This window comes from Pleurodeles waltl, chromosome 3_2, assembly GCF_031143425.1.
Source record: "Pleurodeles waltl isolate 20211129_DDA chromosome 3_2, aPleWal1.hap1.20221129, whole genome shotgun sequence".
Lineage (NCBI taxonomy): Eukaryota > Metazoa > Chordata > Amphibia > Caudata > Salamandridae > Pleurodeles > Pleurodeles waltl.
The window spans coordinates 153,959,878-153,979,647 of NC_090441.1; the positions used below are offsets into that span (position 1 = coordinate 153,959,878).

The following is a 19,770-nucleotide window of genomic DNA, read 5'->3' on the forward strand; positions in this document are numbered from 1 at the left end:
TAACAAATATATAATAATCATTTACATAATTAGTAAACAGTTCAAAATTAACTAGCATTAATATAAAACTATTAGTCATTTAGAAAACTTTGCACACTAAAATAATTGATCAAAATTAAAAAATGTAAACATACATTAAAAATAATGCATTGATCTTATATACATGGAATAATTATTAAACAATTAAACAATTTAGATGATTATTAATCAATTAAATATTTAATTTACAATGCAAATGTTATTATATTTTTACAACTATATTGAAGTAAAGAATATTAAGTAAGACAATATGATTTAAAACAATATCATATATTAAAAAACAATATTATTGACAATGATATCCTGTCACACAATATGTGTACTAATGCTATATTTGACACAATATTTATGTACCATTGTATGAAAAACTCTATATTTTGGCCAAACACCTCTGTGACTGTAAAAAGAGTCAAACAAGGTAGATTCAAACCTGGACCGTTTCAAGACTGACTGAGCAACTGCCAGGTTTTTAGGCATTGCATTGCCTGCCTGTGAATTTCACAGGCAGTATCGGAAGTTTTGTGGATACTCCAATGGCTTCATTTTTACCAGTGCCAACCCCCCTTTCCCCCCCATCCCTCCATCCCTTACAGCAGCTTAATCACTTTCTTAAGTAAGATAGGGGCAGATAGAAGCCAAAAGGTAAACTGGCCCACCAACCCTCTTCCAACTCCTCCTCGTCCTTAATGGCAGAGATGGAGGGAGGTTATCAGCCATTCTACTGGTCTGTAAGGCCATAACAATGGACCAGTGTGTCTTACAAATTATAAAATGTAAATAATGCCTACCCTTCCAGGCAGCACCTCTTCAAATCCCTCCCAATCAGTCACTTCAGTCGGTGGATTACCTTTGGGTTCTGCAACAAGGGGTGGCGGCCAGGTTTCAAACAGGAGCTTTGAAATTGGTCTCAGAGCACAATATTGGAAAGGGGTGCTCCTCCCATTACTTCCTGGTTCTCAAAAAGAACAGCAGTCTGTGTCTGATCCTAGACCTCAGGTTCTTTAACTTTTAACTTTGCTAGGAAAAGTTCAAGATGCTGTCCCTGGCTCAGGTACTTTAGGCACTGAAAGCAGAAGACTGGATGGTGTCCCTCGATTTGCAGGGCGTGTCTTTCCATGTACTGATTCTGCAGTCACGCAGGAGGTACCTGCAAGTTATGGTAGGCTCCATCCCTACCACCTTGCGGTCCTCCAGTTCAAACTAAAATACGCATCCCGGGTCTTCAGGAAGGTGATAGCAGTGGTTGTGGCACCTCTTTGCAGATGAAAGATCTCAGTTTTGCCTTACCTCAGCAATTGGCTGCTCAAGGCGGCATCAGTGCAGCTGGTGTCAGACCAGTTGAGGTCATAGTGTCCCTGCTGTTCAACCTGGGCTTTTCTATCAGCCTGCCCAAGACCCATCTGTGGCCCTCTCACCAACTCCTTTTCATAGGGGCAGTACTGGATACAACATGTTTGAGAGCATTCCTTCCTCAGAAGATCTGGGACGTTTAGAATATGATTCTGATGTTCCGGGAGGGAGCTTACGTTCCAGACCTGTCGGTTCATCGCCTGTTAGGTCTGCTGGCTTCCTGTGTTCCGCTGGTCACGCATGCAGGCTAGCACAGGAGGGCTCTGCAGTGGTGTCTCTGCAGTGAGTCTAACATGGAGACAGAGGCCCTCATTACGAGTATGGTGGTCCCTTGCTAAGAAGCAACCTCCAGAATCCGTGTGCATTCCACTAGAGCGAAGGCTTCAACATCTGCACCCCCAGTGCTGTTCTCATGGCAGAGATTTGTGGCATTGCAATATTGACTACTTTTCACTCTTTTGTAAACCACTATTACTTGATTTTGGCAAAGAGAAGGCATGGCCATTTTGCTTGTTAAGTGCTACAAACCCATCTCTTGTGATGGGATATTGCTGTGGCATCCATTCAAAAGGCGAGGAACCTTCAGGTAGAAGTATAATCAGAAGATAATGTTTTGCAGCAAGTGCTGCTGTAGATCACATGTTCTGCACACTTCTGCCATCTAGTGTTGTGCATGAATGTTTGCAATTTATTTTCCTTCGATGTGTATGTTTGGCGTTTTGAGATAACTTGAAATCCCTCCTCAAAACCCACAGTGCACAAGGAAAAATACTTCACCTCAGATTGCTTTTTCGCAGTAGCCCGAGTCCGACTGGATGACTCTACACTGCCCAAAACTTAATTCTGGCAAAATGGAAGATGTGCTTCATGGACCTGCCCTCCTTCATTTGGTTTTCATCCTGGCGACCATATTTGCTAGGTTCACTGCTTGACCCCTGAAAGACTGAGGAAAATTCTGGGAGTTTACATTGATGATGAAGTATCTCTTTAAACCCAGGCCTCTAAGGTTTCTTCTTTCTTTTGTGTGTCAGAGCTTGAATGTTAATATCCTGCACGTGGTGCCTGGATTTCATCTGGATTATGCAAATGGCCTGTATTTGGGCTTCCTTGTAACATCTTCAACTGGCTGAGTACTACTTAAGTTCTCCTCTTGCTTAAGTTGCCCAAGATCTCTCTATCCTAGGACATCCTAGGAAGCCTCACTGCCTCCCTGCCTGAACAGATATCTGTAGGAGCCTCTAGGTGTGTTTTAAAACCTTCATACCCCTTTCCAAGTCGATCTTTACATGGTTCTCTCTACCTCTGCTCTTCGGCAGCTCACATTAAGTGGCCCTGGGGTGAAAAAAGCAACCCCTCAGGGGGTTGTGCCTCTGTAAAACAAGTAGCTCACACTTGGAACTCTCTGCCTTCTAATCTCCAGGCAACCAAGGATTACATGCTCTTCAAGACATTTCTAATCTCAGGGTTTTAATACCAGGATACCTTCAGCAGCAATCAAGTGCTTTAGAAATACTGTAAATAAATAAAGTAATTAATGCATGAATAGATTAGCTACAGGGTGTGTATACATATTCGAGAAAGCCAATATCACTTTGATATTTGTATTGAAACTCAGGTTTCAGTTTGTTTTCAAATTCAATAGTCAGCTTTGCCTTCACTTTAAATTGCAGATTTGCAAAAGAATACAATCTCACAGCTAAATAAATATATTTTAGAATAAAAACAAAGCCATCCAGTTTATTCCATTGATTGCTGTGTTTTAATGTAGGGGATCCTTTAAAAAACAAGACACTGCATATATTGCAGGGGGGTTTAAAAGTGCACAGCTCTGTTGCTAGGGACATTGGTTTTACATACTTTTTGTTTCTCTCGAAAGTGAGTACATCCAAACAGTAAACTATTTGTTTCCTCTTTTCAGTCCTTCAATTGTGTCTGCAATACTTTTAATAGGGGTTTGATTCAAGCAGAATTTCAAGAATAATTTAGCTGTGGACCGACTTATTGCTTCATTCGGGTGCTTTTTAACACACTTTAAAGATGCACATTCTTTCTTTGATTTACTGTTCTGAACAATAAGTTTGGTTTCTATCAATCAATATCACTTAGCGTTTGTCATACAATTATTCTAATTTCTGGACTAACAGAAAGTGAGTGTACATAAATATTAATATGAATGATGTATCCTTCAGAAATACCATAGAAGGGATTTCCCCATTTTCCTACACATGAGAGACCATATTGTCATCACCCTACTCCTCATCTATTTCAAACAGCACAGTGCAGCCATCCAAAACCCTCAAAACAAACCTTCTGTTCATTCATTGATTACCCCACCGACACTGCAGGAAGAACCAGAGATCACAGCCCTGAAAACATTTCATTCCATAAAGTGAAACGTCAACACCAAACCTAAAGCAACATACTATTCTAACATCATCAAACAACCACAAATAGAAGCAGAGCCCTCTTGAAGATCTTCAGCGATTGTCTTATTTCAACCCATCCTCTCTAGAGTTTTCATTTCAACCTTGCACAGGCAAGATTAGGAAAACTTTGAGTCCACCATGCTATGTACTCCACCTCTCCCAACCTGCAACACTCACCCAAATGAGCACACGTGTCCCTCTCAACAGTTTGCCTACCCTCCTTAACGTTGTGTAAGCCTCATCCTTTCAGAAAACCATTACCCCATCCTAAACAGTGAAATCCATCACTACTGAAACGCTCAAGGTACAGATGAACAGAAAATACCCTTCCCATATCTTGAAGATTAAACAGATCATTCATTCTTCAATTGACAAAAAGCAATCTCGATAACTTCTCAGCCCTAATCACCCACGTCCCTTTTTACAGCAAGATCACTGGGAGAGCAGTCACAAACCAACACCATAATCAAATGAAGAACAACACCTGCCCCCAGAGTGACCCATCAAGATTCCATCACACAACACAATGTGGCACAGAGAGAAACAACAGATACAAACTCATCCAACTTACTCCTTAGAGAACAGAATACATCCCGGTGACCTACAGTGTACCTCACCGTTTCATTCTGTCACTTGTCATCTTCAATTTCTTCAGGAAACCCCAAGGCATACTGCTTAGTGGCAGGAAAATCCACTTTCACCAGTATGCAGCTCACACAGAGCTCTAACAGAAGATCTCATTCCATACTGACATTAGCCAACTAACGAACAGGCTCTCCACCACCCAGCCATAGAGATCAAAGGCGTACTTGAAACTAAACCCCCATGAAAACACACATCAGGGTCCTACATGATTGCAAATGAAGTCATGCAAAGCTCATGTAGATGAGTGGTTCACTGTAATGAACCTTGAGGACCACCCCGCCCCCCACCTGCCCAAATTGCAAACAGCACCAAATCCATTGAATTCCACAGCAACAGTAGCCTTTGCTTCAATGTCCAGAACAGGACACAAATAGTGAGCACTGCCTGTCACTTTTGGAAATGCATACCTCCCAGAACAAACTTTCACCATTCCTGTCCTGACAATGATCTGATCACACCTAAACAATGACAAAGCCCTATTTGCAGAGGTCCCAAGACCCACTTCACACCATTAAATCACATCTGCACTGAGAAATTATGACATATACTGCATTAAATTCAAACTTGTCACCTCCACCACACCTCCCTGACTAGGAGACAAGATTAAGATTTAAGGAGATGAGTGCAGCACATGCAGCCAGGACATTGTAATGCTTTAAACTAAGAAATGCCAGAAGGAAAAGCATGTTTTATCTTCATACGCATTAAGTATAGGGAACGCCATCCCAACACAGGTCCAACAAACACCTTTACTACTCCGCTTCAGGAGAAAGCTGAAGCCCCATCTCTTCAAGGACCACCTCATCCAGAAGTGACAACTTCTCCATACGGACACCAGCAGAGTCTTACTTGAACTCACATTTTACTCTTTTCTTTTATAAAGCTCTCAATTTCTTTACAGCTAAGCAGTATATAAATACCCATACACACCTATACATTCTCCAGACAAGGCTTCTTAAGTGAAGGAATAGAATTGTAGAAATAGAAACACAAAGGCTACTGCTGAATCTGCAGCACATACAAATCACATTATTTATATTAGCTTGGCTTCTGTTTGGACGTTTAGCAAACACCGTCAAATATTATTCCTAAGGATAGGCATTTATGTCTTTGGGCAGCTCCCTAGATTTGTAATGTGTTTAGTGTGGGAAGCAGCAGGTATTCTGAAACCATGAAGTGGAAATCTGCCCAGCATCACTTCATCACACACCTGTTGTTACCCTTCATCCGATCACTCGGTTTTTATTTTGAAAGACCAACAATTTGATGCAGAAATATCTGCTTACCTGCTTTCTTCTACTTTTTTTTAACACTGAGCCTTCATGTTTTCTGTGCTTCAGTTTGGGAGCATATTCTCTTGTGTTATCTCACCTCACAGTTCTGCATTAATGATGGCTGGACTATGAGCATGATAAAGCTTAGGCAAATCACTCAGTGTTGATGTCCTAGTTAACAGTGGGCTTGTTTCCCAAGAACATAAGTTAGGAAGTTTGAACTAGAACGGATCTGATTCCCACTTTGAGATCTTAAGATGGCAGTCACAGCAGTCTAGCACCTACAGATCTCATTCATTGGCATGGAGTGTGGTTACCTGGCATCTACTCTGGTTTCACAGCTGGAAAAAGTTATGATTAAATCTATCGTTTGTATCTCCTTGTGTGCAACGAGCGGGAAGCGAATCCACTGGCGTTTTCCTTCAGCCCTCACCACTCTTCACCACTGCTCTGATGGAAGAGACTTTGATCAGAGTCAGTAAAGTGCAAAACTCAAAAGGAATTATTTTGCTTTCTTTATCGTACATAACAAATTAAATGCACAATGACCATGACACAAGACTTTGCTTCATAGATAGACTATCAGGCACTTTTCTGCATAGCACATTTTTGTGAGACAAATCACCTAATAAAAGAGGGGGAGTGCTGAGATTTTATCCTGCAAAGCCTACTTTTGGGGGACTTTTTTCTAAAATTGATCTCTTAACTTCAAGTTTTGTGAAGATTGCAGAGCTTGCATCAGGTGGGACTTTTGACAGCTTAGATGGAAAATAATCAAATTTCAATAATCTTGTTATTTATTTCTTCTGTTGACAACTACTGTTTTATATGTGTAGTCATAAATAGAGTACAGTATTAAAGTTAGCAGTATAAAATTACATGGAAGGATATTATCAAAACCTCGAGACAGCATCATATGCTTCATATTAACAACACAGTGTATTGGTTGGAAAACACATGAAGTTATAATACAATTAAAAAAAGTGAAGACGACTCAAGCAGTGTGATACAACACTACCTACTTAACAAATAATCCACGAGTCTGCTCATTGCCACCCTCCTAAACGTCACTGCTTTATTTAAAAATATGCCTGCAGTTGGATAAATTGATACCACATTTCCAGCATTTCTCTGATTCAAACAGACCTAACTCAAAGAGATTCACAAGTCCATGATAAGTGTTGCTGATATGCTGTATCATGCAGATTGCTGGCAAATCTTTAGTCATTTTGATGGTGATATCCAAAATTTTACTCCATTCCTCAGTATATAATTGATCAGACGGCTTTTCATTCAAGGTATTCCTCTCATTTAACATGTCCTCTTTTCTGATCAATAAAGTGTTTCAGCTGTCATAGCTATGCATATGAAACTTAGGGCCTAATTTAGAACTCTGTCGCAAAGGGCACAGATGTCCCGTCCGCCGAAATTTAAATCCCAATATATCCAATGGGTTTTAGATTTCGGCGGACCGGATATCCATTGCCATTGTGACAGAGTAATCTATCCACTGAGTTCTAAATCAGGCCCTTAATTCTATATCAAGAGCACCTCAGAACATTGCCATGTCTGACAGGGATTCATCACTGAAGGACCAAAGGCTGGCTGGAGCTCAGATGCTCCATAACTAAGGGTCTACAGAGATCTCTGTGCCTGCAGAGAAGCTGCTGCTACAGCGACTCGTCTGAAGGAAACATCTTTCAAAGAAGAAGACTTCATGTCAGCAATATGACTGTCCAACATTTCTGGCAGAGTACTGTGTCTACCACATAGTAAATCAGGCTATAAGAACCTGGTTTAGACTATAGCAGGATGCCTGCCATGCATCAGGGGGTGGATGTAATTACATCCACTACCCTGGCCGGACTAACGCCAACCATATTTAGAGATTTTGGTTAGACCTGCAGAGATCTTTGTACCTTCAGAGGAGTTGCCACCATGGCAGTGAAAGCGCTGTAAACTCCTCTGATCTGCTGCCATGTTTTAAGTGATCACTCAGTAAACTGTTTTGTTTTCCAAAAACAAACACCCAAAATAGGAATTTATTTTTGAAAAAAAAAAAACCACTAATGGCCCTGTCACCCTGGGAGTTTTATTTCAGGGTGTGGGGTCATGTTAATTTTTTTTTCAGGATCTCCCTGGCAGCCCCAAAGTACATTAAATTGACCACTCTAAACAAGGAGTGTCTAATGCCTCCACATCTCTGGTGGCAAGTTGTTTGGGCCATGGGTGTACAGTTTAAGATGGCAGAGCCAGCAGGGCAACCACTTTCGAAAAACTTGACGGTCTGCCTGACTCAAATGGAGCAAGCAGACCATCAATTTGACTGGCAGGGTATTCCGCCACACTTGCAGTGGAGTATCCTCTCTGGCAAACTCTAAATCAGGCCCTAAAATCCTACAGATAGAAGCCCCATTGTTGCTAGGACACAGCATTGTTCCTTCCACTGTAAACTACTTTGGAGTCAAACTTGATTTTGACCTCAGAAGGATGCCGCAAATCCATTTTTTTTATGTTCAGGGCCTTTAGATACTACAATGACTGTTACTATGGATTTTAAATCATAATTTGATTACCTACATTGCAGAAATGTTTACAGTAGACACACAGTATCATATCTTTTAACCTGCCCCAGTTTCCCCTAAAGGTGATAGCAGGATGGCTTCTTATTTTCTTTTAGCAACTTCTCTCATATTTTGAGCTGAAGGACCAGTTTACATGGCAGCTGCAAATGGTGGTGATGTCGCTAACAAGCTGCAAAGCTAATAGAGTACTCCATTGTGTGTCTACATGTTTCAGTCTTGTTGACACCTTGAGCTCGTCCAAATAGAAAATATATGCAGACATAGCGAGTAATGCCTAAAAATGTATTGATTTCCTAACATACCGTCTAGTAATTCTGAATTGTTTGTACACAGGTTTTCAGATATTAAATCTTTCAGCGAGGTCTTAACGTCTTGGGAAATTGGACTTTCTATTTTATATTATTGTTGATTTGTGGATGGGAAGCAAGACAAGCGTCTCTCTGTATTACTGAAAGACTTGCTCCTGAATTGTGAACATTACTTTCTGTTGTATTCACCTTTGCTGTCACAACAACGTTAGCAACCCACATCTTTTATTTTTCTCATGCTCCTTTTACTTATTCTCTTCGAGAAGTCACAATTAACTACCACCACTTAAGTGCCAGTCGCTCCGCCTCTGTTGACGATGACGAGGAAGAAGAGGATAGGCTACACGCCATGCTGTCCATGATCTGCTCTCGGAACCTCACAGCACCCAATCCGATGAAAGGTTGTTACCCCTCCCCTACCCTCTCCTTCCCTGATCCCAAATTTTGCAATGCTCTGGCAACCCACCATTTCGATCACGGCAACAGTGCTGGTATTATTAGCCTCCTGGAAATCAGTTAAACCCACCAGTTCCACAGCTCAGTCCCAGCAAGGTGATCGAACAGCTTGGGGATGTTACATTTGTTACACAGCACCTGGGCAATCAAAAAAGCATTAAAGTATAGAATTGAATGGAGTGATCCTACTTAGACTCTGAAAGGAACTTTTTGGGAACCCTCCAAAGGCCTAGCAGTGTTTTACTGAGAAACCTGAAAGCCCACCACTTACTTTAAGTTGAAATTTTACACTTCATAATCAATCCAAATATGGCATCCCCCAAATTCTCGCAAAGCCATTGTGTACAGAATATTTTGTATTAATAAACCAAACTATTAGGACAGGTTTTACAATTTAATTTAAAACTATAATTACATTTATATAGTGGTTTTAATATTTGGACTGTGGATTTTATAATACGTTAATCAGTGCTCTACTTTTATACTTGAAGCAAAATATTAAAATCCTTTTACTCACTTTTTGGGGCACAGGATCAATTACCCTCCATCTCTTCACCTAGGGCCAAAAGGTTTAATATTAGGCTGAAGATGGGTACTTTGATATTAGTTCGTAAGACGTCCAGTCAGGTCAGTAGTGCTTGTCCCAACCATCTTAAATATAAAGACTATGTAAAAGTTTGAAGCACTTTTGAAGGTTAAGGTAAGCGGTTGGGTATTCCTCAGCACTAGCTGGTTTGTCGGTGTACATACCACTTTTGAACTGGTCGGTCAGTGTACAAGGACTGAAACCCTATTGCACTGAAGCAGAGCAAATGTATGCAATTTGTCCTTTGATCTTCTCCAAATCTATGCTAAGAGGAAGATGATGGTGTAGGCCAGCAATTACCCATAATAAGGCCATTCGGAAAGATTCCTTGGATCATATCCCACATGCAGCTAGTCTAGATCATGCTTTAAGCAGAAAAAAATAAGAAAACTTGGCATCCTTTTGGTAATTCATGCCCGCTATCAGCCCCTGTTGGGACCTGAGCCCAAGATGTGGGTGTCACCCCCTGTGTTGTTGTGTGACTTTCCAAAGCAAGAGTCAATAGTAGATAGCACTTAGTGCCTGTTCATGGCAGGTCTTCACAGTAGGGTCTCATGGAGTAGGCTTCTCAAACTCAGCACTCTGCTGAGCAAGCTGAGTATGCAGTTCAGAGAATGAACTAACATAACATGCAGACGCCTGGAATTTCATACAGTGACCTCCATTTCTAGGAATCCGCTGAAGTTTAGTTCAGTTTACAATTACAGCAAAACTTGGCATTTTAATAAGTTGAAGAACGTAAGTTTCGACAAAGCAAAATTTTTTAACAAGGCCGAGTTTACTACTTCAGCGAACTGAATACACAAAATTGTGAAGTTGCATGGCTTTAATGAAATATCTGAACAAAAATTCAATACCAATTTTTGCCTCCTATGTCATTTTGGACCATATGTTTTCATTGGTATGATCTGTTCATAGTTCAGCACCAGTTTTTGTTTTGGTGGTAGTTTTGCACATCACATTTGTTCAACTTTGAATGGCATCATCTAGAACTTTGTCTAGTTGCTCAAAACGAAAATTGCCACTTTTGCACAGTTTCTGTCTGGCCCTTCAGTCATAAAATGCATACCAAATGGCAACTAAAATGTAAGCTTGGCTTGCTTAATGGAGACCTGCTCTAATTCCAAAGTTTTCTGCTGATTTTTCTGATAGTACTTTATTAAAAGTTCTTCAAATTCTTGAACGTACATTTCTCTAGGGAAGTTTGCACTAATTAGACCAAAAATACCACTTGCAGGAGAAGAATTACTGCAGGAATTAAAAATATAGAATTCAGACTAAAACAACATGTATGATAAAATCAGTGTTGTGTGAAGGAAATAGTATATAAAGCAAACCTCAACTCAAAATGGCAATATTGCTGTATCAGCGTACATTGGATGGCAATCAGTAATGCCGCTTGACTCTCCGTATAAAAGGCTTTGTTGTTCACTCTGAAGCGAATGCCAGGTTGCATTTACAAGCAACAGTGTAAATCATACATAACCTTGCTACCAAATTTCTTGTAATTTTATCCATGGTAGGCTACATTCCTCCTATAGGCAATTTATGAAGCCTAAACTTCCTGTTTGGAAGGCAGGACTTCCAGCAATTACATTGGCTGGTCCAAGCTGTGTAGGTCATTACATGCCTATAAAACACAAGGTAGTGGTATACTAAATGTTTGTGAAACTGCACAAAAATGCATCATCAGAGGAAGTCACCCCCAAACTCTATAGAAAAAAAGCTTTGTTACTTCAAAGAAAAAATGTATATCTCCAAAGTGGAAGTTCTACTTCATTAAACACTAATGCCCTGTTTTCTTTGCCTGTTATTTGGTAAATAGATCCTCCTTTTAGGTAGAAGGAAGAGAATAGCCCTGGCTCCCTTTCAAATGCAAAAGTCAGACCGGTTTGCTGTAAACGCTAGTCTCATGTAGACCAAAAACCTATAGTCATTGTTTTGAGCATATTTACACAATGTGGAAGAGTTACAGTGAAAGCCGTATAAAGAAGTGAAAGGGGACTTCCTGACAGGGCATGTGAGATGTCCCCCATGCAGTGGAGCATTTGACAACCCTAGGTACACATTTCAAGTTGCCTTATGTGAAAACACCAGTCTATAATGGAACTTAGGATCTCATGTTTCAACTCAGCTCCTGGAGCAAGCATGTTAGCCATAAGTGAAGACTGCTAATAACCATCATCCTTTTTTAAGTTTTATACTTATTTGGAAGGAACATGGGCTGCTTCAGACCATCTGATGGAAACATAATAATGGGCCTTACAGGACGAGCACTATGATGCAAAGAGAGGAAGTTATCACAGAGAAGTAGGACATGCAGTGGAGAGGTCCTCCCGTGCCATATGTTCACTGTCCACCTCAGCAGAAGACTCACAGGAAGAGCACTGTCACTTGACAGTAATTACTGAGTGTCAGCATTCTACATTCATTCAATGCTGCAGTCCTTCCTGTATCCCTTTGCATCTACCCACAGAAGGGAACTCACAGGCGTGGCGCTATGTCACATGAAAAGAATTTCTGACTAGCAGAGTTTCACATCTTGAGAAGTCAGTCAATGTAGCAGTTTTGTCAGTATTCCTTTGCGTCTGTCAACAGTAAACGGATGACGCAATTTGCGTAGTGCGTAAAGCTCACCTGTGAAGGTGAAAGTGATAAGAGTATAATATTCTATCTCAACCCCAAAGATGGAGCACTTTCTTTTGGCCTTGTTCACACTGGTGATGCCTAATGTAATAGCTCAATTCATTTTGGAACATACAACTATAACTAGTTTAGGAGATTTTAACATCCCGGTTGATACTCCCTCTTTACCTTCAACAAATCAAAATCTCAGCCAGTAGGCTGAAATCTGACTTTAAAGCAATTAGCGGGATGTCATGCTCTTACTCTGCCTGATCAAACAGCAAAAAATTGATCAATTGTTCACCCGCGCTGGCAGATCCTGCAAGGAATGGAGAGTGATTGTCTTTTCCAAAGACATTACGCTCATTTATCAGATCATAATTACCCCAAAAATGTTCAGTAAGAAGTACTGCATACTGTTAGAAGGAGGCCACTTCTGTTCATAATAAAAAATTGATATTGGTCAGTAAATTTATCCCATATCTTTATTCACCGAATTAATGACTGGACTGATTCACAAAACAATTTGAGTAAGGCATCGTATGCTAGACAAAAATGTTTGTAAATAATGCCTAAAATTGATTAGAACCAAAACTGCCCTCACAGGTAAATTAAACGACAATCAACAACTGGAGGTATTGTAAGTTTTATGGATTTGTTCCAGAAATAAACATTTTGATATGAACTGGAAGTAAAGTTATCTTGGCAACAACACCAAAGAGACCTCAGGCTGAACAGATCTGCAAAGCTTTCTTACTTCAAAGGAAGAATTTATATCTCTTTACTCACAAAAATTATTCTGGCACATATTCTGTGAGATCCACAACACTGATGCTGCTAAGCCAATTGTAATAAACCTCCAAGTCAGATTCCATTATATTGCTTCACACTTTGTTCAACAACACTTTAAATGTATTTCGTTCCTGAGAAAATTGGACTCAAGTCGCCATTTTGCCTTGTGGGGAGCACAGAAATCTCTCAGTAACTCATTGGACGTCACAGGGCGGCAACTCTCCATCCGTCAAGCATTTCTTCCCACTCTCCTGTGGGGAAGCTGTTATGTTAGGAAAACGTATAGTGCACGTCTGTGCCCAAGGATTACTTGGTGCTGTGACAACCAGGAGGAAAAGGTGAGAGAGCTCAGGCTAATCGAAAGCTGGCGTTAACACCCAGGCCTTCAAAAGCTTCTGGAACCTCATTATTTTTCCCAACCAAGTATCATGAAGTAGATGTCCCTCAATAGGAGATTCGAGCACAGGGTGAAATCTGTTGCCAAGTTGATCCATTGCAGGTTGAGTGGTTCCTATAGCCTTTACCTTGGCATTCCCAGGCACCTGCATGACTCTAGTAACACCACAAGGGAATAGCCGGATCATTGCTTGATCCTAAATGCTGGCTCATATTGCCCAAGCCAAAAACTTCTTGCAACGGGCGTCAATATGACAAAGGATCGGCTTTACAATATTGCATGGTGCACACATCAGTTCCCCAGCTCAGACTTTATTCAGTGGAAATATCACCTCTACTGTCTGGAAAGTCTGGAAAGTCTGCTGAGGTGGGCTGACCACGGGCTCCTGGTGGTGCTCAAGGTCAAAATGCCTGCACTGGAGGTTGCACCTTGTCTGTTTTAGATGCAAAAGAGTAGAATACTCTTCCATGGAGCCTGAAACAAAGAGTAGACCCTACAATCTTTCGGAAATGCATGCTAATTGCAATTTGCACTATAAAGAAAGAATCTGTTGTTGCTCATTAAGATTGCCTTACACAGATTAAATTACTTGGCAGAGCCCACAACAGAGAGATAGGATTTTCTCAATGTATAGTTAGCCATTGTTCTTTATCATCAGGATAATCCGACGTAGCCATTAAAGAGGCTTGAGTTAGTTGAAGGAGGTGTTGGGCATACAAAGGCATAAAAGTGATGAAATTAGCATTAGGTCATTAACTAGTGAGCTACCTCACTTAAGCATCTTTTGGACCAAAAAGCGATCATTTCGAAATTAAGAAATTATTTTACCTCCCTTAGCACAGCATTCTGTCATAGTAGCTTCACCAGCCACGGAAAGTATCATTCATTTATGGACTGCCAGTCATAAATGTATTGAATATGGATGGATGTCATCTTGACGAATTTCCGAGTTGCAGAAACTCACACCACTGAACCCAGACAGATGAAATTCCTAACTAAATAGTGCCCATTGAGCTGAAAAACAGACTAACCTCAAATCCTTGTTCGAGATTAGGAAAAGTAAAACAGATGAAAAAATTCCAACCTTCGGAAAATGCTTATAAAGGAGACATTGAAAGTCACAACAAAAAAACAGGAAATGATGAGGAGAGAGGAGAATAGAATAGTAAATAGAAGATGTTGGGTTAAAACAGTTTCTCTTCTATTTCTTTTGTGATCAAAGTTGACAAGAGGAACAGTGGGAGAGGTGGAAAGAAGAAGAGACAAAAAACTAGTAACGAGGAAAACAAAGCGCTGGTGATGGGAAGAAGAAGTGGGTCAGATATGGGATAAAGACAGGGAATAAAATAATCAAGCGTATTCAAAAAAAATTAAAACATGCATTCAGCAAAAATGGCAACATGGGACAGAGGAAAGACCAGACGACAGAGGGTAACGCAAGTAGACTTCAATAGGGGCCGGCCATATTAAAATACAAAAAATGACAGTGGGCATGAAGAGGAGTTTTGAGTGGGGAGGAAAAAGAGAATGAAAGGGGATACCAGAACCATTGTATTAAAGAAAACAGACCAATTAGTTTAGACAGAATTAGCTTTAATCCATCTCGACAATCAAATTAGAAATGTAAATTCCACCAAAGCTGAATCATCAATATCCCTTTTCAGTTACAATATATTGTGCCTGTTAAACGTAAATGATATATGATGAATACACAGCAAGGGAAAGAAGCAAGATTTTCACATCTAAATTCCCAGGGATAAACATTTTAAGAAAATACTTTGTTAAAAATATAGTGTAGTTCTATGTTAGCCTCCTTTAGACTAGTGTTTAAGAGTTTATAGCCAAGTTAAAAAACACACTTTTCGCACATAATGTCAGCACTGTTGTTTTCTGGTTTGCTTGCCATTGCTTTTACGTTTTTGCAACATGCTTGACTTGTGCATGTGGCCACAGGTGCAGATGTGTAATGACCAAAACTTCAAATAAATTGACTATTAAGATGAAGATGCTGTTCACTTATAATTCTTCAATTATTCCGTACCTTTCATCTCAGAGCCTAGGTCCTGTGGGGTTCTGCTAGCTGCATTCATTCATTTATTTTATTTATTTATTGTTTGTTTCTTAAACATTTTCTTTTGGTCTTCGAAAAAATGCAATCTAAAGGGACACAAAATTGCTGCTTGCTTGGGTATTCCTTCTCCTTTTATTTGATCCAATGAGAAGTCGTGTTAAACCCTCGTTCCTTCAGCTCCCTCCCTGAAGAATTAAGGTGAAGAGCATTTTTTCATTCTCCTTTCATTTTCTTGGCATGTTTGCTTTGCATGCTCGTGTGCCTGTGCTTGTTTTTGTTTCTAATACATTTTCTTTACTAGTATTTGACACACCCACGTTTAGATTGCGCTTTCTTCAATTGATTGGCTGAAGGCCCGCTTTAAGTCAGGATTTGCGGTTTTTATGTCGCTTATACCTTGACTTGATTGTGCATGTACTGCTTGAAATTGTTACTGGTCCATATTCTACCCTTCCTCCCCAACAATTACATTGTTTTTGTGTTACTTTATTCTTAGCAGTTAGTGTGGAGTTTTTTACTAATACGCATGTCTGCATCACAATGGTGTAAATCTGTACACAATAGTGAACTATTATAGGAGAAACAGAGATATTCTGGCTCACTACTCCAAGAGACACTTCCAAAAATTTAAATACTATCTATTATTGTCCAATTTTACAAATTTGCTGATTAGTGTCCCATCCATGTTTATTTCCCCTTCAACAAGATAGCACTCTGTTCCAAATTCTCTGCCTATAAGGTTGAGCCCTTTATTGTATTCACATCATGAGGGGTGCACACAACTTCTAGAGTGGTCCAGTCCTGTGTACAGATTTCACCATTAACTATGCAAGTTCACTGGGGAACCTACAAGTTTCCACCAACATGTCCTTACTATTAAGCAGGTCATTGTTTTAATGTGTGTGATTACTAATGAGTGAGGAATCTACTTTGAACATGTGTTTTCACTAATAAGCATGGACACAGGCGGTTTCGAATGAACCCCACAACATCTCATATAAAAAGAATCATTGACCTTAATTGATCTCATGGGGTGAGCTGAAAATCGAGTGTGATGAGCTTGTTTCGCGCAAAGTTTCTCAATAAATGTCAGGCTTTCCAGATGTGCTCTTGACGCCAGATGTTTTTTTTTGTTTTGTTTCTCAACATATAAAATAAATGTGTTGCAGTAAAGAAAAATGCCTCAACGGAATATGTTTTAAGAAAGTTTTACAGATGTTGGGTTGATAACGTTTTTTTGACTGTCCATAGTTCTCAATGGTTACCCGCAGTCAGCCGTGGACAACCACGGGGGGTGCCCTTTGCAGTTTCACCCTGTGATGGGCTTGATTAAACATTTTTGGTAGTACTGAGAGAATCCTGCTGTTGTGAAGAAGCTCCTCGGCCACTTTGCAGGGTTGTGTGCTGCTTTTAGAGATTCCTGCCATATTTTCATATTTTCAGCTGTGATGGCTCTCACCTCCATGTTGGATGCTGCAGTGGGTGAAAAATGTATTTGGTGACTGATGGGACACAATCCATTTTCAACCCATCCCTTATGACTTCCTTCCACTACTCTAAACTATGCCCTTTTTCCAACTCCTATCTAGCTAATACACCCTGGATACTTTCAGGCTTGAAGGCCAAATGTGGGTCCGGGAAATTTGCACCAAGAAATGTACTTGACACACTTGATGTTTCTCCCAGAACTGCGGGGGCATTTGCAGGGTTTTCCATGTGGTCTCACACAGAAAGGATTATGGCAGAAATTACAATGGAGATCTTGCTCTAAACTGGGCTGTCCATCCTACACGTTTCTATGTGTCATGACCGCCAAATGAATGTTTCTCATGTCATCGCCTACCATGGATCTAGTATGAAGAACATCAACTTTGAAAACCACCCATACATACATTCTGTAACTTGCTTGAATGCCACCCCAGTGCATGTTTTTGCTTATCCTTTCATAGTCCATTCATCATTCCCCATCATAACATCTCTTTTTTGAAGCATTAATTCACTTTATTTTTCTTTTAAACTACATTTAACATACTTTCCACACAATGCTGACTCTGAATGAGTTATCTTTTCCAATGCATGTCAAACCACAAACAGTTAATCTTCAGGGAATATACCAATTTCTTCTCTTCAAATCTGTGCCTTAAAAAAAACGGAATTTTTTTTATCAACTTAAAAGTTCAGCACAACACTCAGCCAGTTTTAGAAACATTCTTCCATTGCCGTTCTTATCTTGCCTTGGATTCCTATTTACTCCCCTTCTCAAATGATCCAATCAGTCATGCGTTTTTCAGTTCTAGTGCCTTAAAACACCCCTGTAGGGGGAAGTGAGTGGATCCAATGTCATATTGGCCATTGAGCCTCTTCAGGTTCGTAGTAAATTATTCATTAAATTAATTCTAGAGTAGTTCTGGGAGTGAATTTAGGAAAACAACATCATCTGAAAGCAACAATATCTGATAGCCACAGTTATTATTCACTACTGGATTTGCCTTTTACAGTTAGATTACATTTCTTGCCAGAGTAATTCTGGGGTAGTTCTGGGAGTGAATTCTGGAAGACAATATTATCTGAAACAGACAATATTTGATGACCTCAATTTTTGGCTACCATTGGATTTATCTTCAGCATATCGATTAATTCTGGAGTAGCTCCGGGAATGATTTCACAAGCATAACATTATCTGAGGGTGACAATATTTGATGATCAAAGCTACTGGTCACACTTGGATTATCTTCAGCATCTAGGTTAAATTGGTTACAAAATTAATTCTGGAGTAGATCCAGGAGTGAATTCTGTAAGGCTACTTTGTTGCAGAGGGACAGTATTTGATGACCCAGTTATTGGTCACCATTGGATTTATCTTCTACATCGAGGTACATTTTTTACCAGAATAATTGTGGAGTAACTCTGGGAGTCAATTCAGAAAGACATAATCTGAAAGCGACAATATTTGATGGCTACAGTTATTAATCACAGTTTAATTTACCTTGTTTGACGATGATGAATCAATCCAGTAGGTTGTGACCGCTTTCAATTCTAGGAAGAATCTGCTTGTCTGAAATACTTTTACTTACCTCTACTTCCAAAACGAAATTCTGTAAAAGTTTTGACTTTATATACTTCAGCAGACTTGAATCTGATTTTAAACATCCAATTACTGTTTTCAATTAGAGTTCTTTTTCGAACTGAGGTCTCCAGCATCCTTGATATGTCCATTAGAACTGGACCACTCCAGCAAGGAGAGGGTGATGTGATGTCTAGAGCAGGCCTCTTTACTCTTCTTTCTTAGTTGTGCATTAAAATCACAAGATAAAACAATTGCTGATAAAATTGCTTGCAGACTAAGGTCAATACTAAGTGCAATTTGCACAATAGCTGACACCTCAATTTCACTTTCTGCCTCCATTGGGTTGCTAATGACAAAATAAATATTTCTTCATCATGCACTCTTTATTCCTGTTCATTAGAAGTCAATACCTGTGTTTTTGTAAAGTAACTCTGAATACTTTGACATATAGAGAAAACTGTATTATTTGTGGTTAGAAGCACAGGGTAGCCTGGCGTTCATTGTGCAAGGTGATGCTATAACCTAAGCTACCATCCACTTATCCCACTTCTGATGGTTCCCGGTGGCCACACTTAATGTACTCAGCACCGGCCTGGAGTCTGGTGCTTCATCTGACATTACAGCGCTGGTGCCCCACCTGACTTCAGATTTTGGCTTGTAGCATGTGGGCTGTCTCACCTTTCCCTGCCATAGACCATTAGATGCTTGGTACCCTTTTCTGCGACTTTTTGTTTGTTATTTCTGCTGACACCATCTTAAGATAATGACCATTTCTGCACTCCATAGCTGCCAGGTAGTGTCATCATTGATGGGCTGTATTCTTTATTGGGCTCCTGCCTCACCCCCTTAATCTACCGCTATAACATATCCTCCACGTAGGCTGGCCCTGCCCTTTCCTGCACACCACAGCAAACATGTTTTGTTGGTAGGCATTGGTGATTTTGTATGAGGGTGATACCCCTGTGTTGCCTCTCCTCCTCTGCACTGGCACACCATCCACAGCTGCTTCATCACTAGTCCCTTGGCTGTCTCATTTACTGTAAGAATCCATGGTGTGTTCCAAGTCAATCACGTATAGTCTTTTAGGCTCTTGTGTTCCTGCATATTATGGCTTCAGTGGGTTTTCCTCCTCTGTTTTATCAAACTGTG

At 40.1% G+C, this 19,770-nt stretch overlaps 1 protein-coding gene across 2 annotated transcripts in view; it reads left to right on the forward strand.

Annotated features, from left to right (window-relative positions):
* SGSM2 (small G protein signaling modulator 2) overlaps positions 1-19,770 on the forward strand; it is a 761,725-nt gene that overhangs the window by 590,400 nt on the left and 151,555 nt on the right. Inside the window, exon 12 of one of the 2 annotated variants that reach the window (XM_069227029.1) lies at positions 8,891-9,028. The exons of the other annotated variant lie outside the window; for it this stretch is intronic. Coding sequence (XP_069083130.1) covers positions 8,891-9,028 — 138 coding nt within the window. The remainder of the gene's footprint in view (positions 1-8,890; positions 9,029-19,770) is intronic. 2 annotated transcript variants of the gene reach the window in all.